The 26,642-nt window shown below is 48.3% G+C and overlaps 1 protein-coding gene across 1 annotated transcript in view; it reads right to left on the bottom strand.

Annotated features, from left to right (window-relative positions):
• ABCC8 (ATP binding cassette subfamily C member 8) overlaps nucleotides 1–25,442 on the bottom strand; it is an 80,748-nt gene extending 55,306 nt beyond the window's left edge. Inside the window, exons 1-7 of the mRNA XM_052652230.1 lie at nucleotides 25,295–25,442; nucleotides 23,899–24,040; nucleotides 20,156–20,277; nucleotides 12,960–13,126; nucleotides 11,089–11,331; nucleotides 10,007–10,195; nucleotides 2,021–2,185 (exon numbers count right to left, since the gene is read on the bottom strand). Coding sequence (XP_052508190.1) covers nucleotides 2,021–2,185; nucleotides 10,007–10,195; nucleotides 11,089–11,331; nucleotides 12,960–13,126; nucleotides 20,156–20,277; nucleotides 23,899–24,040; nucleotides 25,295–25,442 — 1,176 coding nt within the window. The remainder of the gene's footprint in view (nucleotides 1–2,020; nucleotides 2,186–10,006; nucleotides 10,196–11,088; nucleotides 11,332–12,959; nucleotides 13,127–20,155; nucleotides 20,278–23,898; nucleotides 24,041–25,294) is intronic.
• Between the last annotated feature and the right edge of the window lie 1,200 nt (nucleotides 25,443–26,642).

The following is a 26,642-nucleotide window of genomic DNA, read 5'->3' as shown; positions in this document are numbered from 1 at the left end:
TAAATCTTTATCTATAGATTTCTGTAAATCTTTCAAAGGAAGAATTTTTTTCTGATCTGTTCCCATAATTCATGCCAGCATTTTCTTTGGGGGACATAATGAATTAATCTTTCTTATTCATGCAAAATATTCAGACAGTATAATAAAAACAATTACATGCTAATACATTAAAAAGCCATATTTGGCTCTTTTAGCATAATTGGAAAATATTAGGTTAGAGTGTGATTTATGACAGAAATAGAAAGTAGATTTAATTACAAAACTGCTTGGCTACAAAACTGGCTGTTGTTTGTAGTGGTATGTGCCTGCTTATCACTGGAAGGCTCTGAACAGAGGTTGGGATTTTAGAAAGGTTTTCTGAACTTGCAATAGCTTGGTTCTCCTAGATCTGAACCCCTATGAGTCTTAGGGGTCTTGGATTTTTCTGGGATCTTTCCATTATTTTCACATGAAGACCTTCATGAGGAAATGGCTCTGCTTTTCAACAAAAAAGCATTGGAGATGGAGTGTCGTCATGAATAGCTTCACAAGTTGTGTACTGCACAACTCCAGGGGGCGCCATCCACATGGACTATACCAAGATAACCAGAGTTTGGACCTTGACACTGTCCCCAGCTGAGGCTATACCCTTCTCCTTAGTGCCTTTTCGGCAGTGCTTCTTATCCTGGCTCCCAGAGGACCAGTCAATGTAAATGACTTTGAGGAACATTTCTGAAGAATGAGGCAGCTTTGGGATTTAGCCACAACCTCTTAGTGTTCTACTGACTTCATAGGAATTACTGGGTATGGCAGAATCTGTTAGTTGTCCCTCATTATCCATTCTCTTCTTTTCATAAGAAGAATTTGTAGCAGGGTATAAAAGCCTGTCAAGAATACAGCCACAGTTTCTAGCCTCTCTAGGTATAGCCATGGGGCCAAATGCTCCCCAACGGGATGGGTGAAGATCTCTGCATCATGATTTGAAAAGAAGGCAGCCTTCCCTCCTACTGTCCCACCTTTATTATTGTTGGTTTAAATGTAGACACAATAGTGGCGATATCCATAGTCACATTAAACCATGGGACAAAGTCATGTGAGAAGGCTGGCAGCACACCAGTACAGAAGGAGCCAAGATCTCTGATGACTGTATCAGTCCTGACCAAACGGGAAAGACAAACTTCCATCCTGTTTAAGCAGCTATCACACTGGGTCTCTCCATTCTAACAGTGGAACTAAAATTCTAATGAAAACACTGGGGCTCATCACTACCTTGCCTAAAGGGCTCCTGAATCCTTCCTGACCTTGATCAGCCTTCCAACAGACTCTGAGGAGGAAGTCACAGCAGGCAGTAGCAAGAACCTAGACCCAGGGATCTACCAGGCCAGATATGTCCCTCTCATCATGGCCTGAGACTTAAGAGCTCAAATTGATCTTGGTCTGGTCTGAAATCGCTCAGTTGTGTCCAGCTCTTTGTGACCCCATGGACTGTAGCCCACCAGGCTCTTATGTCCATGGAATTCTCCAGGCAAGAATACTGGAGTGGACTGTCACTCCCTTCTCCAGGGGATCTTCCCAATCCAGGGATTGAAACCTGGGTCTCCTGCATTGCAAGCAGATTCCTTACCATCTGAGCTACTCAGTCTGTCTAATCCCGGTATGTCAAAGACGCTTTTTTTTGTAGCCAAAGAAGACTGTCCAGCAGCAGAGCCCTGAAACAGTATTTATAGAAGGATTATGAGGCCTCACTTGCATTCAGCAGGAAAAAGTTCTGTGATTGATTAGTGATGTCTGTCCCACTTCGAGGCTAAGCAGCTGACATCTCAGATCGAGTCCAAGGCAGAACTAGGGCTGGAACTACAACAGTTCCAAGGCCAGCCCAAGGCACTTTTCCACCATGTCACACTGCCTTGTCAATGGTTAGTTTCAAAACACTGTCAAAAGGCAACAAAACAATACATTCACAGCAAAATCATTCTTGAGTGTTCATGAAGACACATAATGTGGTCCTTATTGCATAGTGAAAAGATAATCATTCAAGTACCTGTATTGCTCCTCTCAAGTTAATTCCAGTTTCAATGGCGACATAGTAAGATGCTTGCAGAAATGTCCTTTGCAGTAGGAGGGCAAGGAACAGAAGCACAGCTAAGACATAGGCATTAGCAAGGAACTCTTGGGATGAGACAAAGTAAACTCCGAGAAACCGTGTCTGTTGGAAAGAGAAATTCAGAGGTAGCTGTCATTGCCAGCAAAATGACTGCCATTAATACCTGTTATGGGCCACAGAGGCCATTGTGACAGGACTCTCCATGCTTGTGAGCCTTGTGCAACTGTTTATGAGTGGAAAAATCAGGCTAAACATTCTTGTAACTATAGGGAGGGTTGCCTATACTCTCTCCATCAACCCACTTAAGTAAACAGAATGTGACCCAGTTCTAACCTTATGTCCATAAATATGATTCTCAGCTTTGTGGACATGAGGCCAGGGGATTTCGCTCTGAATGGGGGCAAGAATAAATAGAGCAAATCATAAGGCAGTCAAAACTAGAACCACTAAAACAGATCGCACAAGATGTATTCTCTGCTACAAAAGTGGAATCAGCTGAGGTTTTGTCTCACACTCACCAACAGCCTGCACTGTAGAAATTTCTGGGCAGAAAGACCAGCAGAAAACATGGGAGGAGTGCTCCCAGGGAGAAATGGGACCACATCGCCTGTAATGGACCATTTCAGACCCAAGCACCCCAGTCTTGTGGGCTCCTGGGACCTCCTTTCAAATGGAAGGCTTTCTGAACCTCCAGCAAGATCTCAGATGATAAGCAGTGGGGGAAAAAAACCAAATGGTTTGATTTTGTTGCTAAAGATACCAGAGAACAACAGCATGTCTGTTTCTAAATTCAGCGTCAACAGCTCCCAGGAAAACTTTGATCTTGATTAAGTCCATCGTTCCACATCAATGTTTCCATGAAGACACAGCTCACCCCTTTCTGAGACTCTGCCCTGAGCTCTGCAAGTGATTTGGAAGGTTGTGGGAGCTGCTGCTGCAGGGTAAAGAGCGGTGGGAACAAAATGATGAGAAGGAGCCTGAGGGCGTGTCCACACCAGGATCAGGCTAAAAGCGTCAGGATTCTAAGCGGAGGCCTTTTCTAGAGTCAGAAATCCCTGCATCCTGGACACAGACCTTTCTGGCAGTAGGAAAGATTGTGTGTCTTGGTTCAACAGCGCCCTTCCACCAGCTCTCACAGGCCCATGGAGCTGGTTCTGGTTACAACAATATTGCCCTTCCTCTGCGGGACAGGGTTGCTCCCTTGTGGGGTCAGCGGGAAACAATCATAGAGAAAACGGAGGCCTCTTAGAAAGAGGGTCCTGCTGAAACCTGAAGCCCTGATTCTGCCTCACTTGTTAAAGCACAAGGGGGAAAGGCAGAGGGGGAGGGAGAAGGAAGACAGTGGGGGTTGCTGGGAGCAGCAAAATGGACCTTAAAATTGGGCTGCTGAGTTTGAGACCTGATCTTACAGGGAAGCAAGGGGCAGCGCTCTGTGTTCACCAGGTGCAATGCTCACAACACCCAATGAGGAGCACACCATTATTAGACCAGTTTTATGCATGAGGAAATGAAGCGTCATCATGGTTAAGTGGCTGGCCCAGGGTCACATGCTGATAAAGGAAAAGATGTGAACATGAAACCACGTGATGCCAAAAACGCTCCCATAGATCCACTGCTTGAGCACCATCCAACCTGTTAACTCTGAGTCTCCTACTGTCAGCTGCAAGCTTGTGGCCTTGCAGGGACTGAAACCTGGCCATTTGGCTCGTTCTGGGTCCAAAATGAAGGGATCTGCTTTAGGGGAAAACCTGGTCCTGTTTAACATGCCTTGGAATTCTTCTGTTCTACCAGCCTCTGTAGAGACCCAGCTCTGGAGAATGGAGTCCATTATTTTAAAGCCACAAAGGACATGGTGGGGATTTATCCCAAAGGAAATAATTTAACGTAATGAAATAGCTGTATGTGCAAAGATGTACTGTCTCTGGGTTAGAACAGGCAAAAATCCATGTAAATGTGTAACCACAAGGGATGGTTAAGTATATAACGATACTCATGGGAAACACTATGTACCCAAGAACACCAATCAATATGAAAGCTCTTAAGCAGCATGGAATGGCTCACATTCACTATATCACAATGATCAGAAAGCACATAGGCTGCAGAATGAGGGCTAGAAAAATCAACCGATCTCATTGTTTAGGTTACTGATGCGTGTGTGTTCTTTGTTAAATGCACTCATCAATATCTGTACATTTTCCACAAAGCAACAAATTCTCTTTTTACAATTTGTTGGAATTTTTGGTCTAAAGCTAAAGCCTTGCTCCCTTTCCCCAAAATGCACACCCCCTAGGGTCAGAAATCATATTTATTTGGGTCAAGAGTTTTGTGACCTGTTAAAATGAAAATCTGCCTGCAGGTGTAAGTCATTGGGTCATTTTTTTTATCTCTCTTCAAAGAGACAGAATAAAAGAGATAGAGGCCAGAGTAGCTGCCTTTTGATTAAGAAGTAGGTACTAGACTAGCCACAGAGGCCAGGGATACTGCTCGTGGACGGCAAGCCCGGGGACGCTTCAGATGGCTGTCAGGGCACTGGCATTGCCCAGCACCTTGACAGCTGGAGAGACAGGCTGAGGACTTACAGCTTGACATTTGATGAGTGGAAAATGCTTTGGAAGATCAGATGCCCTTGTCTCACATTTTCACACGCTCTCAGGGAAGAAATTGTGTTTGTTTCCAGGGGTTTTCATAGTAGCACTCAATAAATATATTTTAAAGTAATCGATGCATATGATCTTCATCTCCCATCTACTTTTTATAGAAGCTATCCATTTCCCTATTTTACAGTTGAGCCAATCAAGGCATGCAGAACGTAAGGTTCCAGCTCTGGAAGGCCCTGGTGAAAACGTTGATACCTGTCTTTGACCCCTTATAGACCAAGGCACCCACCCATCCATCCACAACCATTTGACATGGTGGTTTAGAGTTTGACGTTAGCCCATATCTGAGTTCAAGTTCTGACTCATTATGTTAGTGACTGTGTTTTTAGTAAGTTCCTCAACCTCTCGGAGCTTCAGTTTATTTACATGTAAGATGAAGCTATTAACGGTTTCTACTTCAGAGAGCTGTTATGACAATTCAGTGTAACAATGTAAGTAAAAAATTTTTCTTAGGACTTCCCCCAGTGGTCCAGTATTAACACTCCACACTCGCAACGCAGGGAGCATTGCCTTGATCCTTGGCTGGGGAACTAAGATCCCATATGCTACATGGTGTGGAAAAATAAAGATTTGTAGTAAGTATGCTGCTGCTGCTGCTAAGTCACTCGTCGTGTCTGACTCTGTGCGACCCCATAGATGGCAGCCCACCAGGTTCCCCCATCCCTGGGATTCTCCAGGCAAGAACACTGGAGTGGGTTGTAGTAAGTATAAGCACTCAGTATATGTTAATGTCTGCATTTTTCATTGAAAAATCATTTCTCTTGTGCTTCTGGGGTGTCAGGCATGGAGCTGGGCACACAGAGGTCAGCCAATGCAGATCTTGTCTTAGGGGACTCAGGGTCAAGTTGAAGAAAAAGAAAATGGGTGTTTTGATGGTGCAAACATAGGATATTACAGGAGCACAGAAGAGGAGCATCTAATTCAATCAGAGGAAGGCTTCCTGGAGGAGGTGACATCAAAGACATGTCTTCGAAGTTCAGAGGGAGTTAGTGAGGCATGCCAGACCACAGCAGCCACATGGACACTGTCATAAAGAGACCAGCCCATCACAGTCACAGAAATGTGTATAAGTTCTCAAAGTACCCAGAGTGACAGCCACAAATATGGGTGTCCAGATGGGGACCCAGATACACACAGAAACAGGCATACCAAGAGACACCGGGACAACAGAAAGACACACACAAAGACTCATAAGCAGGTCCCAGGAGAACTCATTCAGAAACAAACACACGCTAACCTACACACGATCCCCACGGAGGTTTAGAGGCTGTGTGGAGGTTTAGAGGCCGTGTGGAGCTTTGTTTGGCCCTGAGATCAAACCCAAACTGTTCTTTCTTCCTCTGCTCAGCTGACAGCCTAGAGCAGTGCTGGCTGGTTTCAGATGCCAGCAGTGCTTTATGAATCCAATTCCCTTGTCCTCCAGCCAGATCAGAGGCATCCATGGCAGGTGACAGATTGTGGGTGGGGGCTGGGTGAGAGAGGGGGCTGGAAAGAGATCCATCAGGGGTTTTGCAGGGCCTAGGTCCCAGCGCTCCCTGGGGAGTGACAGTGGGGACAGGAGTGTTGAGGACCTAGCAGGCCATATGACACTTCCAGTAATAAAAGAAGAAATAAGAAATGCCTGTCCTTGAGGATGCCAAGGGCGGCAAGATTTCTTGCCAACTGTGAGTATCCTGGCAAGGGAAGAGACGACAGGGCAGCCACTGATAACAGAGTAAACAGTGAGTGCCCGGCTGCGCCGACTGCAGCAGGATGGATCCAGGTTGAACGGGAAGAAGGGCTCTCTCAGGGAGAGGGTTGTTAAACACAGCTAGGGAGCTTCCTTCTCTGTTCATGAAGACCAGGATAGCACCTGTCTCTCTGGGTGAGAGCCACTGGGAGGCAGGGGGTGGTGGTGAATCAAATAACTTCAATAAATGACCCCTTTCCCCCACTATACCTTCCCTGGTGGCTCAGACAGCAAAGCGTCTGCCTACAATGCGGGAGACCTGAGTTCCATCCCTGGGTCGGGAAGACCTCCTGAAGAAGGAAATGGCAACCCACTCCAGTATTCTCGCCTGGAAAATCCCATGGACGGAGGAACCTGGTAGGCTACAGTCCATGGGGTCGCAAAGAGCTGGACACGACTGAGCAATTTCACTTCACTTTCCCCCACTACATGAGAATTAGGGCATATCCCAGGCAACCACACGACTGAGGACCCTCTGTTGCTGACACTGGAGACGATATTTACTTTCAACTCTTGTTTCTATGTCTGTAATTTGCTGATTGCATTTGGGCTGCCGGGAACAAACATTAAATTTGATAAGACCTGCTGCCACTGAGGCAGGGCCATCTGTCTTGGCGATTTATGTGCTGGCAAGTAACTGAGACAAGAGCATTCCAATGAGAGGGCAGCAAATCCCAGGGATTGTGTACAAACAGAGAGAGAAGGCAACGCTAACGCTCAAATGAACTAGTATTCTAAGTGTTGTTCTCACCGTGTCTCTGATACATCTGGCCCCAGAGTTCTTAGGGGACTGGTGTAAGAGTTTAGGGAAACACAGGATGAAGAAGATGATGTGGGCAAGCTGATAAGGGCTCTGGCTGGTGTCACTGTCCCCTAGTGCTAACAACCGGCTCCATACTGCTGCACGCTTATCAGTCTGGAGTATCTGGGAATCCCCCATGGGCTTCCCTGGTGGCTCAGATATAGAGAATCTGCCTGCAGTGCAGGAGACCTGGGTTTGATCCCTGGGTCAGGAAGATCGCCTGGAGAAGGACATGGCTACCCACTCCAGTATTCTTGCCTGGAGAATCCCATGGACAGAGGAGCCTGGCGGGCTACAATCCATGGGATTACAAAGAGTCAGACACGACTGAGTAACTAACATTTCTTTTTTTTTTTTCATTTAAGGTTAGACTGAAGCTGAAGGTGACACTTTTTTACAAAAGAAACAGTCTCTTCCCTGCCATTTGGGCCAAATAATGTTCAGCAGCTCAAAGCCAGAGAAGGTCTCAAGAACCCCTGAAGTCTAAATAAGCAAAAAGAGTCCTAATAATCTTTTTTCTTTTTTTTTAAGGCTTTCTCATGTTAGTCTTTTAAAGAAATTGATGCATTATATAAACATTTTTAAAAGTGAAAAAATTGTGAAGTACTGTAAAGTTTTCATGAAATTTATTTCCAAGTTAATAGTTCTCACATCCTTAAATGAATAAGAAATCTACCCATCTTAGCCTAGGTAACTCCTACTCATCTGTCAAGGCCCCATTCAAATATCTTCTCCTTTTCGAAGCTGTCATGATCACTGGCTGAGTTAATTACTCCTTTTCCCATAGTTCCTTGTGTCTACTTCCAAGTAGCAGTATTTAACACATAAGTGGCACTAGTGGTAAAGAACTTGCCTGCCAGTGCAGGAGACATAAGAGACACAGGTTAGTCTGGGTTGGGAAGATCCCCTGGAGGAGGGCATGGCAACCCACTCCAGTATTCTTGGCCCGGAGAATCCCATGGACAGAGGAGCCTGGCGGTCTACAGTCCATAGGGTTGCAAAGAGTTGGATATGACTGAAGCGACTTAGCACACTTAAAATATTTTATTTAGATTTCTCTCTCTTCCATTTGGTTCCATATTCCTTGAGGCCAGAGATGAAGACTTGATAACAATCAATTTAACATCATGATTGTAAGTGCCCAGACTATGGAGTAAAAGACACTTGATTTCAAATCCTGACTCTGTCACTAACTAGCTGAGAGACCCTAGGGAAAGTTACTTAACCTCTTTGAGCCCCAAGTTCTTCATCTATAAAATGGGGATTAAAGATACTTACCTTATAAGTTGTATGGTTTGTCAATTATATCTCAAAATGCTGTTTCAAAAAAAAAAAACTTACCCTAAAAGGCTGTTTTAGGGATTCAAAGAGATAACACATGGATATGTATTAAGCAGTCAATCAGTGGTTGTTATTATTAATCTTCCTCATCATAACCATTGTCTCTATACTCTCACAGTCTTACCCAGGTCTGGCACATGGTACGGCTCAATAATTGTTTGCTGAGTAAATCAGACAGACTTAAGAGTGTCTCATATTCCTGGCCAAAAGTGCTCAGCTGATTAATTATGTCTCTGGAAAAAAATTCATATGCACCTCCTGGGAATTAAATGGTATCTGCAGTTTTGGAACCCATGAGACGGATAATACTACACAAGGGGAAGTCGTAAATTAGTAATCAGATCCCTAATCAGTAATTACCTGCATCATTTTTGGACTGTCTATTTGTGGTTAAAAGGTTATAATGATGTTCCTGCTGGGGAAATAAGACTCTGAATCTTATGAGAGGCGAAAAGTTTTCCATTTTGTGGCCATCTAAACCTGGCATCATCGACTCAATGGACATGAGTTTGAGCAGACTCTGGGAGATAGTGAAGGACAGGGAAGTACCAGCGTGCTGCAGCCTGTGGGGGTCCCAAAGAGTTGGATGTGACTGAGCAACTGAACAACAACAAAGCTCAGCAGCCGCAAAGAAACATGAAAGAGTTAGGCCCTCCACCCTCATCCCCAGAGTGAATGCTATTGCCCCAAGGAAGGGAAGCAAACCCCAGAAACATTTTCTGTCTCTGTTGTCTGACAAATTTCAGTTTGTAGCATCTTTAGAGCCGGAAAGGCCATTGGGTATCATCTAGTCCAGTGGGTTTCAATTACTTTTAAGACACGGGATTCTTTTTTTTAAAAGAAATTTTAATGGGAAGTTCTAACATGTTAATAAAACTGGGGCAGCTTTTAACAAAATTTGGAGTGGAGGGAGAAAAAGCCCCACAGATGGAGGTTTCCCATTCTCCTCCCCACAACAGCAGCCACCAAAGTGGTCCTGCAGAGCCTCAAGTTCTGTGCGCATACAAAACCGGAGAAGAGAGATCCCATTAAAGTCATTGAGAGTCTTAAGACAGCATGAATTAAAAACTAACAAATAAAAGCTTTAGATACCTCCTGCAACTTTCTGAATGATGACATAACCGAGAGAAGTATTATGGTGATTACGGTATGCTGCTGTTTAGTTGCTAAGTCAAAAGCGTAGGGCACCATACATTCTCTAGAGGTACAAGCTTACCTTCTAGCATTTCTGCTGACCAGGTGCAGACATCTCCTAGAGACAGATATTGCTAAGTGCTCTGCATGGTGAGGAACTGCCCTGAGCAGCCACTCTCACACAAATCAACCTCTTGCCTGTTCTCACTAGTGAGTGAAAACCTTGCCGAGGGTGCCCTGCTCTCCCCCTGGGAGCCTACCTTGGGCTGGAAGACACCATTCTCCTTCCCAAGATGGTCCACGATTCCAAAGATGCACAGTGGCCCAGCGAAGCCCAGCAGGTCAGCCAAGATGCGGAACGTGCTGCTGAGGACCAGGCGCCTCCCGAAGGCACAGCAGAGGGCCTGCCAGATGGCCCGGGCACCTTGTGTGCTTTGCATGTCCTTCCGCTGCCCAGAGAGACAGAGTCAGAGTGGCTGAGGGCCCATTCACTGCAGGGCCCAGCCTCCCAGGGAACCCCTAGCTCCTGCTGCCTAGAGAAACCCAGTGGCCACGTCTGCTGCAAAAAGGTGGACTCAGGGAAGAAATTATGGAGCCACCAAGTGCATGGTTGTGTGGGTCCACATAGAGACCTAATGTGGTCCAGATAGGGAATCTGAGGCCAGGTGATGGATCAAGGTCACATGGCTGGGCAGGGACTGTGCGGTGAGCATAGTGCTATGACGAGGGCGGGGCATATGTCAGTCCAATGCCACCGTGTCTGTCCTGGTGTTTTCCTCTGAAATGCTAGGGCAGAGGCAGTGAACGAGCACCGGACTGGGAGTCAGGCGACCGGCTCTGCCACCTGCCAGAGGTAGGCTAGCTCTGGGGAGGTCATGGCCTTTCTCAGGGCCTCAGTTTCCTCATCAGTGGTATGAGGAGATGCCTTCTGGCCTAACTCATAGAGTTACTGCAAAGATTAGGTCACTAATGCCCTTGCTTTCCAAATGGGTGACCATCCCCAGCTGTACAGTCACTGAGCTCCAAAAGAAAGACCACAAGACACGGGAAATCCAGTAGGGTTACCTCCCTTTAGAGCCTCAATTTCCCCACATGGAAAATGAAAGTGTTAGACTGGGTGATCTAAACCATGAGGACCATTCCAGCTGCAACTGTCCTATGGGTCTTCAGTCTTGGACTTCTCCCTGGTTCCCTGTGTGACTTAGGGCAAGCCTCTTTCCCTCACGGGACTCAGTTTCCCCACTGTCCCATCAGGGGTTTGACCTGATGCTTTCTGAGCTCCCTGTCTGTGACGCTAAACCAGAGGGCAGGGAACGGACAGTGTGACCATGCCCCCACTGACCGCCTGGGCATCGAAGGCCTCACAGAGCCGCTGGTAGTTGGTGAGGGCCCGCATGGCGATGGGCAGCTTTCCAATGGCTCGGAGATCGATGGGCTTCTTGTGGGCAGTCTTGATGAAGGCGTTCATCCACCAGTAGGTGCCTTTGGACAGCAGGTTCACAAAGGGCTGCAGGAAGCGCACCCCCAGGTCCTGCAGGTCCTCTGGGGGCTTCACCTCCCTTGGTGTCTTGAAGAAGATGTACCTCTGTGGGCACATGGGACACCAGGGAAGGGTAAGTGCAACTTCTCATCACCTCTACTTTGTCCCAGCAGAGACCTGGGATTGTGTCGTCCCACCCTTGACTTCTAACAGGTCGGGCCATCATTTGCCTCTTCCCAGGAAAAAGAACCCCCCAACTCCTCTTGACCACCAGTGCCAGGGCCTCCTGACTCATAACTCTTCATCGAGGTCCTACTTTGAATCCCCTGGGCTAGGTTGTGTTGGGCAAGAGCAGGAGTCTCCCATATGCCATCTTCTCTCTCCTACAAATCTGAAGAAACCACCATGTTCATATAGGGTTTGTAGAATGTGGAGCCATGCAGACCTGGGTTCGAATTCTGCCCCCCCCCCCCCACTTACTAGCAAGGTATCTTTGGACAAACCTCATCTAATGTCTCATCTTAAAAGGGGATTTTACTTGTATCACGGTGATGCTGCAAGGGTCAGTGGAGGCAGAGAATATGAAAGCCTGTGTACCCTGCAAATCACCAACTAAAAGCAGAGGAATCAGAGAAATGCAAATTAAAGTAGCACTTCACACTCATCAGACTGGTCCAAATTAGAAATGGCTATAGCCCACATTGCTGGTTGGAGGAAGGGAAAGGGCTTTCTAATTCATTGCTGGTAGATCACAGCAGTTCTGAAAGGCAATCTGCACAATTAAAATTTCAAATACTCAGGCCCTCTGAGCCAGCAACTCTGCTCCTTGGATTCCCTCCCATAGAAACAGAAGTAGCTTTACATAGATACAAGTATGTTTAATATGCCATTATTTGTAATGGCAAAAATTTGGCAACAAAGTGAATGCTCATCAATAGGTAATGGCTCAGTTACATGATGGAATATTAGGCAGCCATTAAGAAAACTAAATTAACCATACTAGACTTGGAGGGTATCCTAAGAGATACCTGATAGATGAGAAAAGCAAGATGTAAAAACTATATATAATATGATCCCATTTTTATAAAACAAACATCGAAAGAAACAATACCTATTTATGTTAAGGAGATATCCTTAACAGATGCAAGTATGTAGCACAATATATTAATAAAAAGAATGGAAGGACACATACTAGAATGTTAATCTGGGTTACCTGGGGAGGGACGGGTTGAGAGAGGGGAAGGTGTGAATCACAGAGAGGGAAAGGGAGCAAGCCAAAGTGATAAAAAAAAAAACAAAACCCAAAACTCAAAAGATATGTATGCAGCCACACTTACCACATTTACTAATTCATGTGTAATTATATGAATACATTAAAATAAAACAAGCCCCCCCCACCTCAAAAAGAAAAAAAAATCAAACTCAGAGAAGCCAGAACCTGAAGTTTCATTTCCTCTCTATTAAACCCGAACCCTATAGCCTTGGCTGTCACCTCCTCTCCCCCTGAAAGCCTGGGGTGGAGGGCTGCTGGGCTGGATGGAACGTTCCTCCTGAAACATCCCTCACTGGCCTCAACTCTCCTTTTGAGGACAGGTAAAAGAAGCTGACTCCTTGTAGGACCTGTCTAAGAAGCAGGGTGGTGGCCCACATCCAGGGGCAGGACCCTGGTCAGCAGCACCGCCCTGGCCCAGGTGTGTCGGCAGGTGGGTGGCAGTCCAGGGGGGCCTGCTTACCCTCACCCTGATGACGTTGATCTCAACGAGGAGAAGCATCCCGTAGAGGATCACCAGCAGCCCCGTGAGGCAGAAGCGCAGCTGTGAGAAGCTGATGTCGTGGTCGTAGAACTTGGCAAACTTGATGGTCTTGGTGATGAAGGCCAGCGTCCAGTAGACTAGCAGGGCTGCCAGGGAGAGGCGAGAGAGCACGGAGGGCGTGTGTGCACGTATGTGCATGCATGTGCACTCACGTGTGCACAAGTGTGTGCAAGAGGACAGAAAAGTGTGTCAAGGAGGAGGTGTACCTGTGGCCAAGCACACTCAGTATGAGAGATGTCTGTGTGTATGAATATAAGAGTATATAATTTTGGGACAGTGAAAGTGAAGGTGTTAGTCATTCATTCACGTCTGACTCTTTGTGACCCTATAGACTGTGGCCCACCAGGCTCCTCTGTCCATGGAATTCTCCAGGCAAGAACACTGGAATGGGTTGCCATGCCCTTCTCCAGGGGATCATCCTCACCCAGGGATTGAACCCAGGTCTCTTGCATTGCAGGTAGATTCTTTACTGTCTGAGCTACCAGAGAAGTAATGTGCATACATTAAAACATTCATGACAGGCATGTTCAGAAATAATTATAATCCTACAAGTCTAGGTGGTCAGCCAAATTTTCCTTTATAATAAATAAGAAGAAAAATAGTGAAATTATTTCTTGAATTTAGCTAAGTTATAGGCACTGTGTCAAATAAGCACTTTAAACATATTTATCTCATTTATTTCTCACAAAAGCCTTGTGAGCAAAGTCCTGCCATCACCCTCAATTAAACAGACACAGGAATCAGAAAGGTTTAGTAACTGATCCAAGGTCACACAGACATTAAGTGGCATAACTGGGCTAGCCTAATGCCTAATACATGTAGGCTCCACCTTATAATGGCTTCCTTGTGGAATCCCCAGTCTGGGAATATCTAAAAGGTCCTTCAATCTAGTCCTTTAATTTTACAGATGAGAAAGCTGAGGCCCAGAGAGAGGAGGACCTGCCCAAGCTCATTGCAAGCTAATGACAGAGGGAAGGTGGAGGCCTAGGTCCCTGGCCCACCTTGCCCAGAGCCCAGGAGGGCACAATGATGCTCTTCAGGGAGCCTGGGGAGTGGGGGATACAAAAAAGTGAGTCACAGTCCTGTGAGGCAGTGCATATTGTGGTTAGAGCTGGGCCTGCAGCCAGATACGCTTGGGCTCAGATTCTGTGACTTAATAGCTACATGATCCTGGGAAAGTCATTTAACTCATCTAGGCTTCAGTTTCCTCATCCACAAATGGGAATAATAATATTACTACCTCAAAGGCTGTTGTGAACAATGTATGGAAAGCATTTAGCACAGTGAGCCTGGCACACACTAGGTGCTCTTTGGATATCAGGTGTTAATATATTTATTACCTCCAGACTTCAGACCTGGGACCATAAATAATCAGAAGCCATCGGTGGAGTCTATCCTCTAAATTCCTATCTGCCCCATTCAAATCCACCAATAAACCAGCCAGTTTTAGCTTACTGGTGACAACCAAAGAGAGCAGTAATTAAGTCCCCCTTTAGGGAGTGCTTTAGCACAGGAAGCCCTTCCCCCTTAGTCCCTAGAGTCATATGGTTTACGATATATGACATATGGGATCTTACATATGATATAAGGTCAGCCTGAATACCTAGAGCTCTTCTCTAGAGGAATCACAGAGAGGGAAGAAGACCATCACCCTGCCTTTCATCCCTGGGTGGGCCTGGACATGAATGTCAGGGCATCTCTTGGGGACAAAAGCTGCAGTCTGTCTCAGCCTGGCTCTGGGCTGGAAACTAGCTTATGACACTGAATTGGGGAGGGGGTGAATGCCACCTGTCTCAGGTCCCCGAGTGAGAACATCAGGATAGAGGGCAGGAGTGTCTGCTTCTGGTCCCAGCCCTCAAGTCTGGATGGTGTCTCTCAGCTTAGCCTGGTCTCCGGGTCACAAGGAATCCCCTAGCTGGATGCCATACCTCTGCTTCCACACCCATACTCTCCCAACAGACTCTATCCCAGGCACCAGAAGCTCTGGAGGCCTTCGTGAGGGTTTCCTACTGGGACCAGACTTGTAAATACGTCTCAGATTGGTCTAGCCTCCAATGCTTGACAGATATGAACTGATTTGATCTTCATAAGAACCCTAGGTCTCAGCCAGGGACTTACTATTCCTGTCCAGATGGGGAGACTGAGGCTCGGGGAGACTGAGGCTCAGAAAGCCTGAGCGTCTTGCCCAAAGCCACACAGGGAGTTAGCGGTGGGCCCGGGACTAAGCCCACAGCCCTACCCTACAGTGCTGAGCCCTCAGCCTATGGCCAGACACAGCAGCGCTGGGTGAAAGCTTAGGGCTTGTCTGAGAGAACGGGAGAGGGGAAAAAACAACACGGGGGCTGCTGCTGAGCTTTAAACACGGAATTCCCCGGAACCTACCACAACATTGTTAATCAACTATACTCCAATAGAAAATAAAAGGTTTAAAAAGTAAAATGATAAAAGAAACCCTCTGTATTCTCATTACCTCCGCTCCTTCCTTCTCTCTCCGCTCCCTCTCCCCCACATCCTACCTATTACCAAACTCTGTTTTACTTTCTAATTGTCTTGAATCCATCCACTTCTGTCCATCCGGGTGGCCACCTGGGTTGCCACCATCGTGTCTCCCCTGGACTACCTTTAGAGCTTTCTCAGGGCTTCCCCACTTCCCCTCTCGCCCTCCACAGACCAATACATTTAATGAAATATGATCTCAACCCACCCATGCTCATAACAGCATAATTTGTAGTAGCCAAAAGGTGGAAGCAACCCAACTGCTTATGGATGAATGTATTAACAAAATATGGTATATATATAATATATATACAACAGTATGTATATATACACAATGGAACATATATATATATATATATACACACACACACACACACAATGGAATGTCATTCAGCCTTAAAAAGGAAGAACTTTCTGACACGTGCTACAAATGAGTGAATCTTGAGAATATAAAACAGAGTTAAATGTACCAGTCACGAATGGACAAAATAGTGTACGATTTAACTTAAATGAGGAGCCTAAAGTAGTCGGATTCACAGAGACAGAAAGTAGAATGCCAGCTTTGAAGGGTTGAGGGTAGTTATTGTTTAATGCATACAGTTTTAATGCATATTGTTTAATGGGAAAATGAAAGAGTTTTGGAGATGGATGGTGGTGATAGTTACCCAACAAGGTGAATGTATTGATTGCCACTGAAGTATACATTGAAAAGTGATTAAGGTAAGTTTTATGATACATATCCTCAACGGCTTCCCATTGTCCTTGGGATAAAGACTAACGCCTGTGGTGTGGCCTTCAAGGTCCCGCCCCATCTGCCACTCTAGCCTTCACAGCTCAGCTCCCTTCCACCCTCCACACTCTAGAACTCCTTCCCTCCCCTACCCCAGATTTCCTAATGTGCTTTCTTTCTTCTGCCTCTGGGCCTTTGCACATGCCACGCCTTCTGTCTGAAGCATTTCCCTGTCCCTTTCCCCAACTAGGTCCTACCTATCCTTCGGTTTTCAACTCAAACATGACTTTCTCATAGAACACCTCCTGATCTCACCCAGGTCCATGAACAAGGTTACTTCCCGGGACACTGTAAGCTGCATCACGGTTCACTTTCTGCAGGACTCCAGACCTGTGACCAGACAGTAGCCTCCACAGAAGGACAGTTCTTTCTCTAATACTCACTGCCCTGCAGCCCATGGGTGCATCCTCTTCACTTTCCCCTGTTCTAGAACTTCCAGCTCTACCTAAGAGTTTCCAGCAAAACTCTACCTAAGGGGAATGGATGGAGTTAGTCCTTGTTCCTTGGAGAAGGACTGGTCCCTCCAAGGGTGGTAATTTGTGCTTCATTGTTGTTGTTGAGACACTAAGTCGTATTTGACTCTTTCGACCCCGTGGAATGTAGCCTGCCAGGCCCCTCTGTCCATGGAATTTCCCAGGCAAGAATACTGGAGTGGGTTGCCAGTCCCTTCTCCAGGGGATCTTCTCAACCCAGACATTGAAACTGTCTCCTACACTGGCAGGCAGATTCTTTACTGCTGAGCCAGGGGAAGCCCAATTTGTGCTTTAGGGAGAGAATATTATATGCTTTCTGGAGAATGACAAAATGAACTTGCCAGATGCCCAAATAGGGTGTTTCCGGGGCACTGGTCAGCCGGGCCTGGCGATTAGGGAGGGGTCTCTGTGCATGAGAAGCTGCTTCAGACACTGGTGCGGGAGGCTCTCTGAAGCCTGAATTTGACATCTCTTCACCTGCTGCCCCTCAGTCCCCCAACCACACTCACACAGGGGCCACTGGGGTGAGGACATCTCTTGGACGATCCTGATGGAGTGCAGCTCCCACCTTACCAGGAAGGTAGGCCTGAGCCAGGCTTGGGAAGCACCCCCTCCCCACTCATGACACCAGGCTGTCTCTGGCTTATCATAGCAGGTTCCAGACTCACTCCAGATGTCAATTAATGCTGACTTCTGAAACTCATGGTCTGACTTAATGACACACAGCTTAACAGTCTGACCACAGCTTAACAGTAAGATGTACAGCCCGGCCTTAGACATGCAGATGGAGCCCCACACAGAGGAAGATCTGTGGATTTATACCTCGGGTCCAACACAGTCTGAGGACTTTTAGACACACAGCTTCATTCTTTTTAACAGCCTGCTTGGGTCCCAGACTCCTGGGTTCTAACCTGGGTTTTACCCCTTGACTAGCTGGGGAGACTAGAGCAAACCACTTAAATTCCAAGTCTTGGTCTCCTGATCTGCAAAAGAGTAATAATGGTACCTCCCTCATAGAGCTGTTGTAAGTATTAAATGGCGTTAACACATGTAAAATGGTTAGGATTGTGCCTGACACATAGAAGGTGCTAAATGAGTGTTCGCTGTCATTATGTGTAACCGCTCTGAGTTCAGTGTTCACGTCTGTAAAATGGGGACAGCAACAGTACAAGAGGGAGAGTGAAGTGAGGGTTAAGTGAGATGATGCATGGAGGAAGCTCAGCATTGAGCCTGGCACACAGTGCAGCCTCAGTAAAGGTCAGCAGTCATCACTGTTGTTTCTGCCTGGGACCCCGGCCACACGGTGTCAGAAGGTCTAAGCGGGCACTCCTAAGCATTGGCAAACTGCAGGCTCTGGTCCTGGGGCCCTTCTGTTTGCTAAAGCTTACCACATCTGGGCTCAAGTTTTACATGCCACCTACAAAGCCATGACTGCCCTGGACCTCCCCTGAGTGCCCAACTTGTTATCTGCCTGCCTGATACTTGAGCTGGCTGTTTCAACTCAGTGTGGCTTAAACACCCCAACTCCAGCTCCTTTGCCACGGTGGTCACTAACACACTGCTCACGCAGGTGCCCAGGCCCAGAGCCTGGAGTCTTCTGTTCCTCTCCTGGCCCCCGACCTAACCTTCAACCATTCTCCTCACATTTGCCTTGGCCCACACCAGCCTCTTTGACAAGTGTGCTCCTATCAGAAAGGGCTTTGAACTTGCTTTACCATTTGCATGCAACATCTGCCGGGAGCCGGCATGAGGAGTCCCGCCCGTGGCAAAGGTCATGAGGTTAAGGGGCCCAACAGGCAAAGGCGAGTCAGGCCTCAAGGGAGCCTCGGTAAATCTGCTCGTGCGTCTGCCCCAAAACCAGAGTTTGCCTGCCTTCCTGCATTATGCCTTTCACCTACACTTCTGACATTAGGGGGGGCTATCCCCCACCACCTCTCTCTGTAAAGGAGTTAACTTAGGACTCCAGTTAATAAATCTCCTGGGTGTGGTCCAAAAACTCCTCTGATGGCTCTCTAGCCTGCCTGACAGGATTATCCGGCCACATGTGATTGTTTACAGCCTCCCAACTGTGAGAGGCACAAGATGCTTTAAACTTTCTAAAAACAGATTCTTTTGAGAAGTTAGAAAATTATTAGTATAGTATTAGCGAGTTAGTTAGAAATTATGTTGGTGAGGGGTTTCATTGCTGAGTTAATGATTGCTGCCAGGCCTCCATATCCTTAGGCACCTGGGAGTATGTTAATCAATGTAATTGGAATGCAGAAAAAGAAATATAGTAGTTTTGATGTTAGCAATACTAGACTTTTTGAGTTAATGAATTTTCTCTTTTGTTATAGATCACTGTACTCCTCTTTCTTTGTTATAAATCACTGCATCCTTGCTTTGTAAAAATGTAACTTTATCACTATCTCAAGACTAAATAGGTCTTAAGGGGAAACAAGTTTTCTGATCGATTAACCTTTATCCATAGAAAGACAGGTGGGGCCATAAAATGTTGATTGGTCTCCAGACCAGAAGATATCATGAACAAATGTAAGACCCTTGTAAGAACAAAGATATGCTGATAAGGGTCGGAGCAGCTGACCCTGCGTGACTCTGTTTCTTGCATTTATCTCTATGTATAACTAAAGGTATAAAAGTGGACCTGGAAAATAAAGAAACGGACCAGTTCCTGGAAAGACTGGTTTCCCCCGTGTTGTTCTTTCCTGATCTCTTCTTTTCTGGCTGAATTCCCATCTGGAGCGTGGAGGCTCGCCATGTCTACTTACTTGCCCTGGCTTCTAAGACCCACGCAAGAGGGAGCCCAAGGCAGGGCACCCTCCGCTATTCAAGCGGGCGCTGGTGGCCTACATAGGTGGTGCAAACTCCTTGTCTCGGAGTTTTATTGGTTCTCCGCATAAACCAAGTTATTCAGCCTCTTTTCTCTAATTTTCCTACTACACTATTTCTTTCTAATCTCCCTCCATATCTTTAATTAAGCAATTAATTCCTCAGACACTGACACCGTCTCCGCTTTGATTTCCCTGGATGCACCGGGGCTGGACCTCGGCAAACATCTACCCCCCAAAGTCTGCGTGCCCACAAAGTCTGCGTGCCCACTCTTGCCAGAGGCCTCCTCCAAGCATCCTATACAGACAGCAGCACGGCCTTCCCTCTCTGCCCCTTAGCATACTTCGTGTTCTTCTTAGCATCATCACGACTTGTCTGTCTACTGTCTTTGTAGGTCTCCTCCACCAGACTGGAGGCTCCACAATGGCAGGGATTTTTCTCCACTTCTAGCGCCTAGAACAGCGCCTGGCTCAGGAACAAATGGAAGTCCCTATTCCCTCCCCCTCTCACCCCTCCCGCTCCCCTACCGATCAGCAGCTTGGGGAAGTTGGAGGTCTCGATGTTGTGATAGTAGACCACAGAGGTAACGGCGGCCATGAATGCCATCCCGGCCGGCATGTACAGGTGGAGATGGCGGGACTCGGTCACCCTGAGGGGAGGGCAAGAGAGAAGGAGAGAGGAGATGCGGGTGAGCTGCACCATACCCCGACAGAGCAGCCCAGGTCTCATGTTTAGGGCGCAGCATGCAGTGTGGCCTCCAGAACACACGCGTGGCCGCTATATGTTGGCAGCTCTGCTTGGCAGTACCCCAAACACGTCTATCAAATAAGGGGCCCAGGCGATCACACGGAGATGCTACGAGGGTTTGGTGTCCAGGCTCTGAAATTCATGGTCTTCTCTCCCTGGGTTCACGCTTACAGAATCTGGCAGAGGGAAGCTGGCCTTGGCAGTCACAGCTGCAAAGCGTCTACCCTGAAACCAGAATGCAGAGAAGCTGGGGTCCTGATGCCACCACTAAGCCACCACACCAACTAAAAAAAGTGGCCTCTGGATTTCTTGGTAAATGAGACTGTAAATGTTGAGATTCTTCAAGCCTTGATTAGTGGATAGTCTCAGCACAAGGTCCTCACACTGTTATAGGAGGTACAAGGCAGTCACTAGTGGGGACGCTGGGAACAGCCAACACCCTGCCCAGGGGGCCTTCAAAACTCTTGCCTCTGTACTCCTTGAAATAACTCTGAACTGACTTCCTTGGCAGCTCAGTGGCTAAACACCACACTCCCAGTGCAGGGAGCCTGGGCTTGATCCCTGGTCGGGGAACTAGAGGCCCCATGCTGCAACTAAGACCCAGCACAGACAAATATATATCAAATAAATATTTTTAAAAGAAATACATAGAACATTTTTTAAAAAGAAAGAATTTTGAAAAACTCTGTACTCCTGCATAGATTTTAAGTGACATCTAAAATGTTATTTCATAAGTTTAAATACAGTCTTCTGTTTGCAGTAGAAGGTAGAAATAATAAATATTTTATAAGATAAAATGACAATGAATAGCCATAATTGAAATAAGTATTTTATGACATGACTTAAACAGATTTTTGGCTGCTTTATTGAATAATACATACTGACTTAGGTAACAAATTAGGTAAAAGTTTCTACAGGGCTTTTTCCAGTTTATGCTGGTCTGGGAAAACATTCCATGTTAAGAAAAAATTTTTCTAAATAACCTAAAAACCTTTGGCTGTTCTAAATTCAGAGCACCACAGAGAAATAATCCTTAAAGGAAGACAAGAAGCCCTATAGGTTAGCCCTATACCTTAATTCATCAGTATAAGAGGTCTTGCATATGTGCTAAGCCACTTCATTCGTGTCTGGCTCTTTGTATCCCCATGGACTGTGGTCTGCCAGGCTTCTCTGTCCATGAGATTTTCCAGGCAAGCATACTGGAATGGGTTGCCATGCCCTCCTTCAGGGGATCTTCCCTACCCAGGGATCAAACCCATGTTTCTTATGTCTCCTGCATTAGCAGGCAGGTTCTTTACCACTAACACCACCTGGGAAGCCCAAAAGAGGCTTATACTTGAAGACCACTGCTTTAACACCCCCTCTCTTATCTGCCCTGTAGACTTCCCAGCAAGTCTGTAAACCCAGGGTGGGTGGATTGGGGGTGTCAGAAGGCAGGGGCTGTGGCTTCTCCTCCAGTCTGACTCCCTTCCCATGTCCCTCTTTCATGCTTGCCTGCCCAGGGGTGTAGGCTACAGATGGAAACCAGCAGACACCAGGCGACAAGTGCCCATCTGAGGAGCTGACCCACCCTCTGGGGAGCTGATGGCGATTTGCACTGAGCGTAGAGAGGTTTGGGATACAGGTGCTGCCCACACAGGAGGGACTGCTGAACAGCCAGCAGGAAGGAGTCCCCAGCCTGATTCTTTCCAGTCTCCCACATCCTGGGAGTGTGCTCTCTGCCCAGGGCTCTGCCACTCTGCACTCTGCACCCTCTCCATGCTCTAATATCATCCTGGACTCTCCTATGAAGCAGGTCAGGCAAGGATTATGAAGCTCATTTCACAGGTAGAGAAAGTGAGGCCCAGGAAGGCTGAGTGGCTCGTCCAAAGCCCCACAGTTGGTACGTGGCATAGCAGATATGCTGGTGAAGACCGAGGTCTACCTTCTCTACAGAAATGATGTTTTCCTTTCCATTGCTTTGTTCATTATAGCCCAGTGAGTATCTTCTGGCCCCAGGGCTCACAAGGCAGCCCTCCCCTCTCTGGCATTTGCGCTGTTTTGGAAAGGGTGCTGGGATGGAAGGCAGGAGGCAGACTTTTCACCTGCTAGTTATGTGGCAGTATGCATTCTTGTCCTGCTCATCCCTTGGGCTTCAGAGGAAGCCCAAGGCAAGCAGTTATCACAGAGATTATCTCTGAAGCCAGGATACAGTGGGAACGGAGGGTGAGGGAGTATGTGTATCGATGAGGGTGGGGATCCCCGATCCCCTCCCCCTGCCATCCGACTCCAGGAGCCAGGGTTGGCAGGAGTGGAATCTGGGCATAGTCTAACCCCAGCTCAGAAGGGTTGGACCTCAGCTATTTAAGCCAAATGCTCACCACCTTCCACCACCACTTCACCCAGGGAGTCTTTCTTTCTTAATGCGAAGGCTGCTCACCTCCTCCTTGTCTGCACCCCCAACTGCTGACACACCACTTTCAGCTGCAGTCATCTCTCACCTAGACTACCGCAGTCACCTCCTAGGTGCTGTTTCTACCTCCAGCTACTCACTGCTGCCACCCTGCCCTCAAGTTCTCACCTCCAAGTGCTGTGCTGATTACATCGCTTCTAAACTGCCTGCAAAATTCAACTCCAAAACTCAGCCTGGCATTGGAAACCTTCCTGGAGATGCCCTCAGTGTCCAAGCCTCAGCTTTCACAGCTCTGGTGTGTTTCACACTAGCCCCGCTGCACTGCTTCACTGTTCCCACCCTCTTTGGAATTCCTCTGCTCCTCAGAACCCTAGTCATCCTTCCAGATTCAGGTCAGAAGGCCCCTCAACCATGAAGCTTGCCCAATCTGCCTTCCTTTATCCTCCCAGAGTACTTGCAAGATTATTTCATTTATTCTCTTAAGGAGTCACTAAGAGTCTATGGAACTTTCTCATGTGCCTTGCACGGTGAATACAAAGATGAGTAAAACGCAGCTTCCAACTCTGAGGCCTTTCTAGCTAAGGGGGAAAGAGTTTGCAAATAGATACAGATGAGAACATAGAGTATGACCTGTGCAGTGGCAGAGGTGTGGAGAGTATGCTGTGAGGCCCTGGGAAAGGTGGGCATGGGGAGAACGCCTTTGGGAATGAGGCTCGAGACAGGGAGGGCCAACTGTGAGGAACCTGGGTGCCAGGCTAAGCACTTGGGACCTTGAAAACAACTGGGAGCCAAGGAAAGATCTCAAGCAAGAGTGATTTTTTGCCCTGAGAAGGTAACTCCAGCAGTCTGTGGGAGAGGCTGAGTATAACTACAGGAGCTATGGTACTCTAATAAATTCTAGGATTATTTCACTGGGTCTTGGTGTGCAGATACAGGTAGGGCATGATTCTCAGTGCCCAGTGCCTGGCACAGAGAGCCCGGCACACGTATGTTAGGTAAACGGTTGTTGAATTTATTAGCAAATGAAACCGTATCAGCTCATGGAATACAGGTGAGCTGGGGTCTCCTTGGGCCTTTCGGGAGGCACCCTGGAAGAGACCCGCTCTCTTCGGTTCTCTGCGAGTCACTCACCCATCAGACAGGATGCCCTCCGCGATCTCACACACCAGGACGAAGAGCAGCATGAAGGTCAGGATCCAGCGCAGGTTGTGCCCAGGGAAGTGGAGCCATGTGCTGTGGTGAATGTGCACCTTGGAACTCTGACTGCCCCATCCTGCAAGGAGACACAAGAAGAGGCAGGAAGCCTGGCTCACCTGGAGGAGGTTTCATGAACCCCAGGAAAGTGCTTAGGCACTGGGCCCATGATGGGGATGAGGAGTGTACCCAGGACAATGCCCCAGTCTGTTCACTTGAACTAAATGTCTGCATGAAGCCCAGACCCATGGAGGCCCATATGTGTAGGTACCCATTTTATATCTGGCTTTTCATGTGACAAACTACAGCGTAAATAAACCATCTCGATGAGAGCAACAGTGTAAATGCTGGTACAATTTTTGATGTATCTGTGAGCATAGCTTCCTTCCTAATTGTCAGTAACTAACAACTTTTTGCTTCTGCAGCATCCTCTTTTTAATTCTGTGACAATTATTCCTTTCTTCCCAAAAGCTGTGTATGAATGTTAAGATTTGCTTTATTTTTTTCTTAATTAGAAGGAATTAACAGGTTTAGGGGGAAGCAGGGTTGACAGAGTGAGTTGACAGAGCTAGCCAGCTTGAGAAACTCGAGGTCTTGGAGAGACATTAAGGAACCTCAGGAAAGAGGCACTGAAAACCTCCCGGGAGGTTCCACCCAGCTCTGCAGGGGGTTTTCAAACAGGACGCTGGGGGCCTCCGGGGTCGCTGCTAAGTCGGATGGGCTCTGCAAGGAGCCTGAGAAGTTGCCCTCTAGGCACACGCGCGCCCGGATGGGGTTGGCTGGGGAAGCAGAGCCTCTTCTCCCTCGGGGCGAGTGGGATCCCAGGATCTCTGGAGTCTGCTGACCACCACTGTCCGGCTCAGCCCGAGGGCTCGCAGGGCCTCCATCCCAGCCTCCGAGGCGCAGGCTGCTCTCCTCCCTGGCCCCAGTGGCGGCTGACGAGGAGGGTGCCCTGGGGGAGGGGTGACCCGGCTCCCTGCATAGCGCCTCTGAGAGTATAGCCCGACCGCCTCCCGACCTTTCCAGCACGGAAAGAGACCCCCTGCCTCCCCCTTTCTCCATTCCGGCTCTAGCCCCGCGGTGGCAAAACTTGGGGGTCCCCTGGGTCAGGAGCGTCCGTTGTGGTTGGCGCGGTTTCAGGGACATCCCAGTAGTGAGGGCTGCGCGGGTATGCGAGCGCAGGGACCGAGGGGCATCGTACAGAGCACCCCGGAGGGAGGCGAGCGGCGATCGCCCGCGCGCAAGGGGACACCGAGAGCGGCAGGACGCAGCGCCTCCGCCTCCCTCCCGGCCTCCGCCCTCCCCTCCTCCGCCGCTCGCCCAGAGCGCTCACCGATGAACAGGATGGGGAAGGTGATGAAGAGCAGGAAGACGTGCGGCACCACGTTGAGCGCGTCCACGAAGCAACCGTTGTTGAGGACGCCCTGGTCCACCCGGTAGGCGGCCGAGTGGTTCTCGCTGCCGCAGAAGGCCAGGGGCATGGCGGCGCCGGCTCGGGCTCCGGCTCCGGCTGCGGCTGCAGCTGGCTCCACGCGCCTCGCGCGCTCTGTCCCCTGTAGCCAGGCCCCCGCCCCCACCCCGCGGGCCCCGCCCCGCCGGCGCTCCCGCGCCCCCACCCCCACCTCCCTGCTCCGCGACCTGCGGGCCCCCGGGGGGCGGCGGGAGGCCAGACCCGCCCGGCTGCGCTGGGACCGGGAGTTCCAGCTGCGGCGCCCGCGCGAGGTGCTGTGCGGGGGGCCGCCTGGTGGGTGCCCCGCTGCGCGCGCACGCTGGGGCATGGGAGAAGGCAGGCTGGCTGGGTGGGTGCGCGCGCTTGATTCTGGGGGGGAGGCTGAGGGGTGCAGAAGAGAGGAGGGGCCTCGTGTGTCCGGAGTGAGTGCTGTAGGAGTCTCACTGCCCTGGGTCTGAAATGTGGGCTCACCTGGCCTGGTGCTGGTGGATGAAGTTAGATCTGAGGGTCCTGATGGAGGCAGAGTGGGACAAATCCCACCCCACATGAATAGGAAAAGCATTGAAAAACAGAATCCAGGGGGACAGTTCGATTGTTTTCAGAAGTCCTTCCAGGGGCTGGATGTTCACAGGTGCCTTATAGCCTACCCCACTCTTTCACAAAGGGCATCTCCCAATACTCCTGCTAAGTACAGGTTATAATCTCTCCCATTTTTCTGATGAGGAAACTGAGGCTCAGGGAGTTTACATGACTGACCCAAGGTCTCACTGTATCCAGTGAAGGCAATGGAAGGCAGCCAAGAGAGGTGGAAAGACAATGTCACCCTCAGCTGTATCCTTGGGGCCTCAGTGGTAGAGAATCTGCCTGCCAATGCAAGAGACACAGGAGACTTGGGTTCAATCCTTGGGTGGGGATGATCCCCTGGAATAGCAAATGGCAACCCACTCCAGTATTCTTGCCTGGGAAATCCTATGGACAGAGGAGCATGGCGGGCTGTAGTCCATGGGCTCACGAAGAGCTGGACATGGCTGAGTGAGCATGCACACAAGCTGTAGCCTTAACCTGACACACACAAGCTTAAGGAGCTCAAGAACCCTTAAGCCTGTGAAATTGTAAAGACAGTGTTATGTCTTTTTGGCTTTTTGGAAAAATTCTCATAGGTCTGTGGTCAAAAACAGTTTATGTCCTATGAAGAAAGAAGACAAAGGGGACTTTGGCTTAGATTTTAGAA

The sequence above is a fragment of the Budorcas taxicolor genome, chromosome 15, assembly GCF_023091745.1.
Source record: "Budorcas taxicolor isolate Tak-1 chromosome 15, Takin1.1, whole genome shotgun sequence".
Classification (NCBI taxonomy): domain Eukaryota; kingdom Metazoa; phylum Chordata; class Mammalia; order Artiodactyla; family Bovidae; genus Budorcas; species Budorcas taxicolor.
Note: the sequence above shows the minus strand (reverse complement) of the source record. Positions and strands in the feature narration are given on the sequence as shown.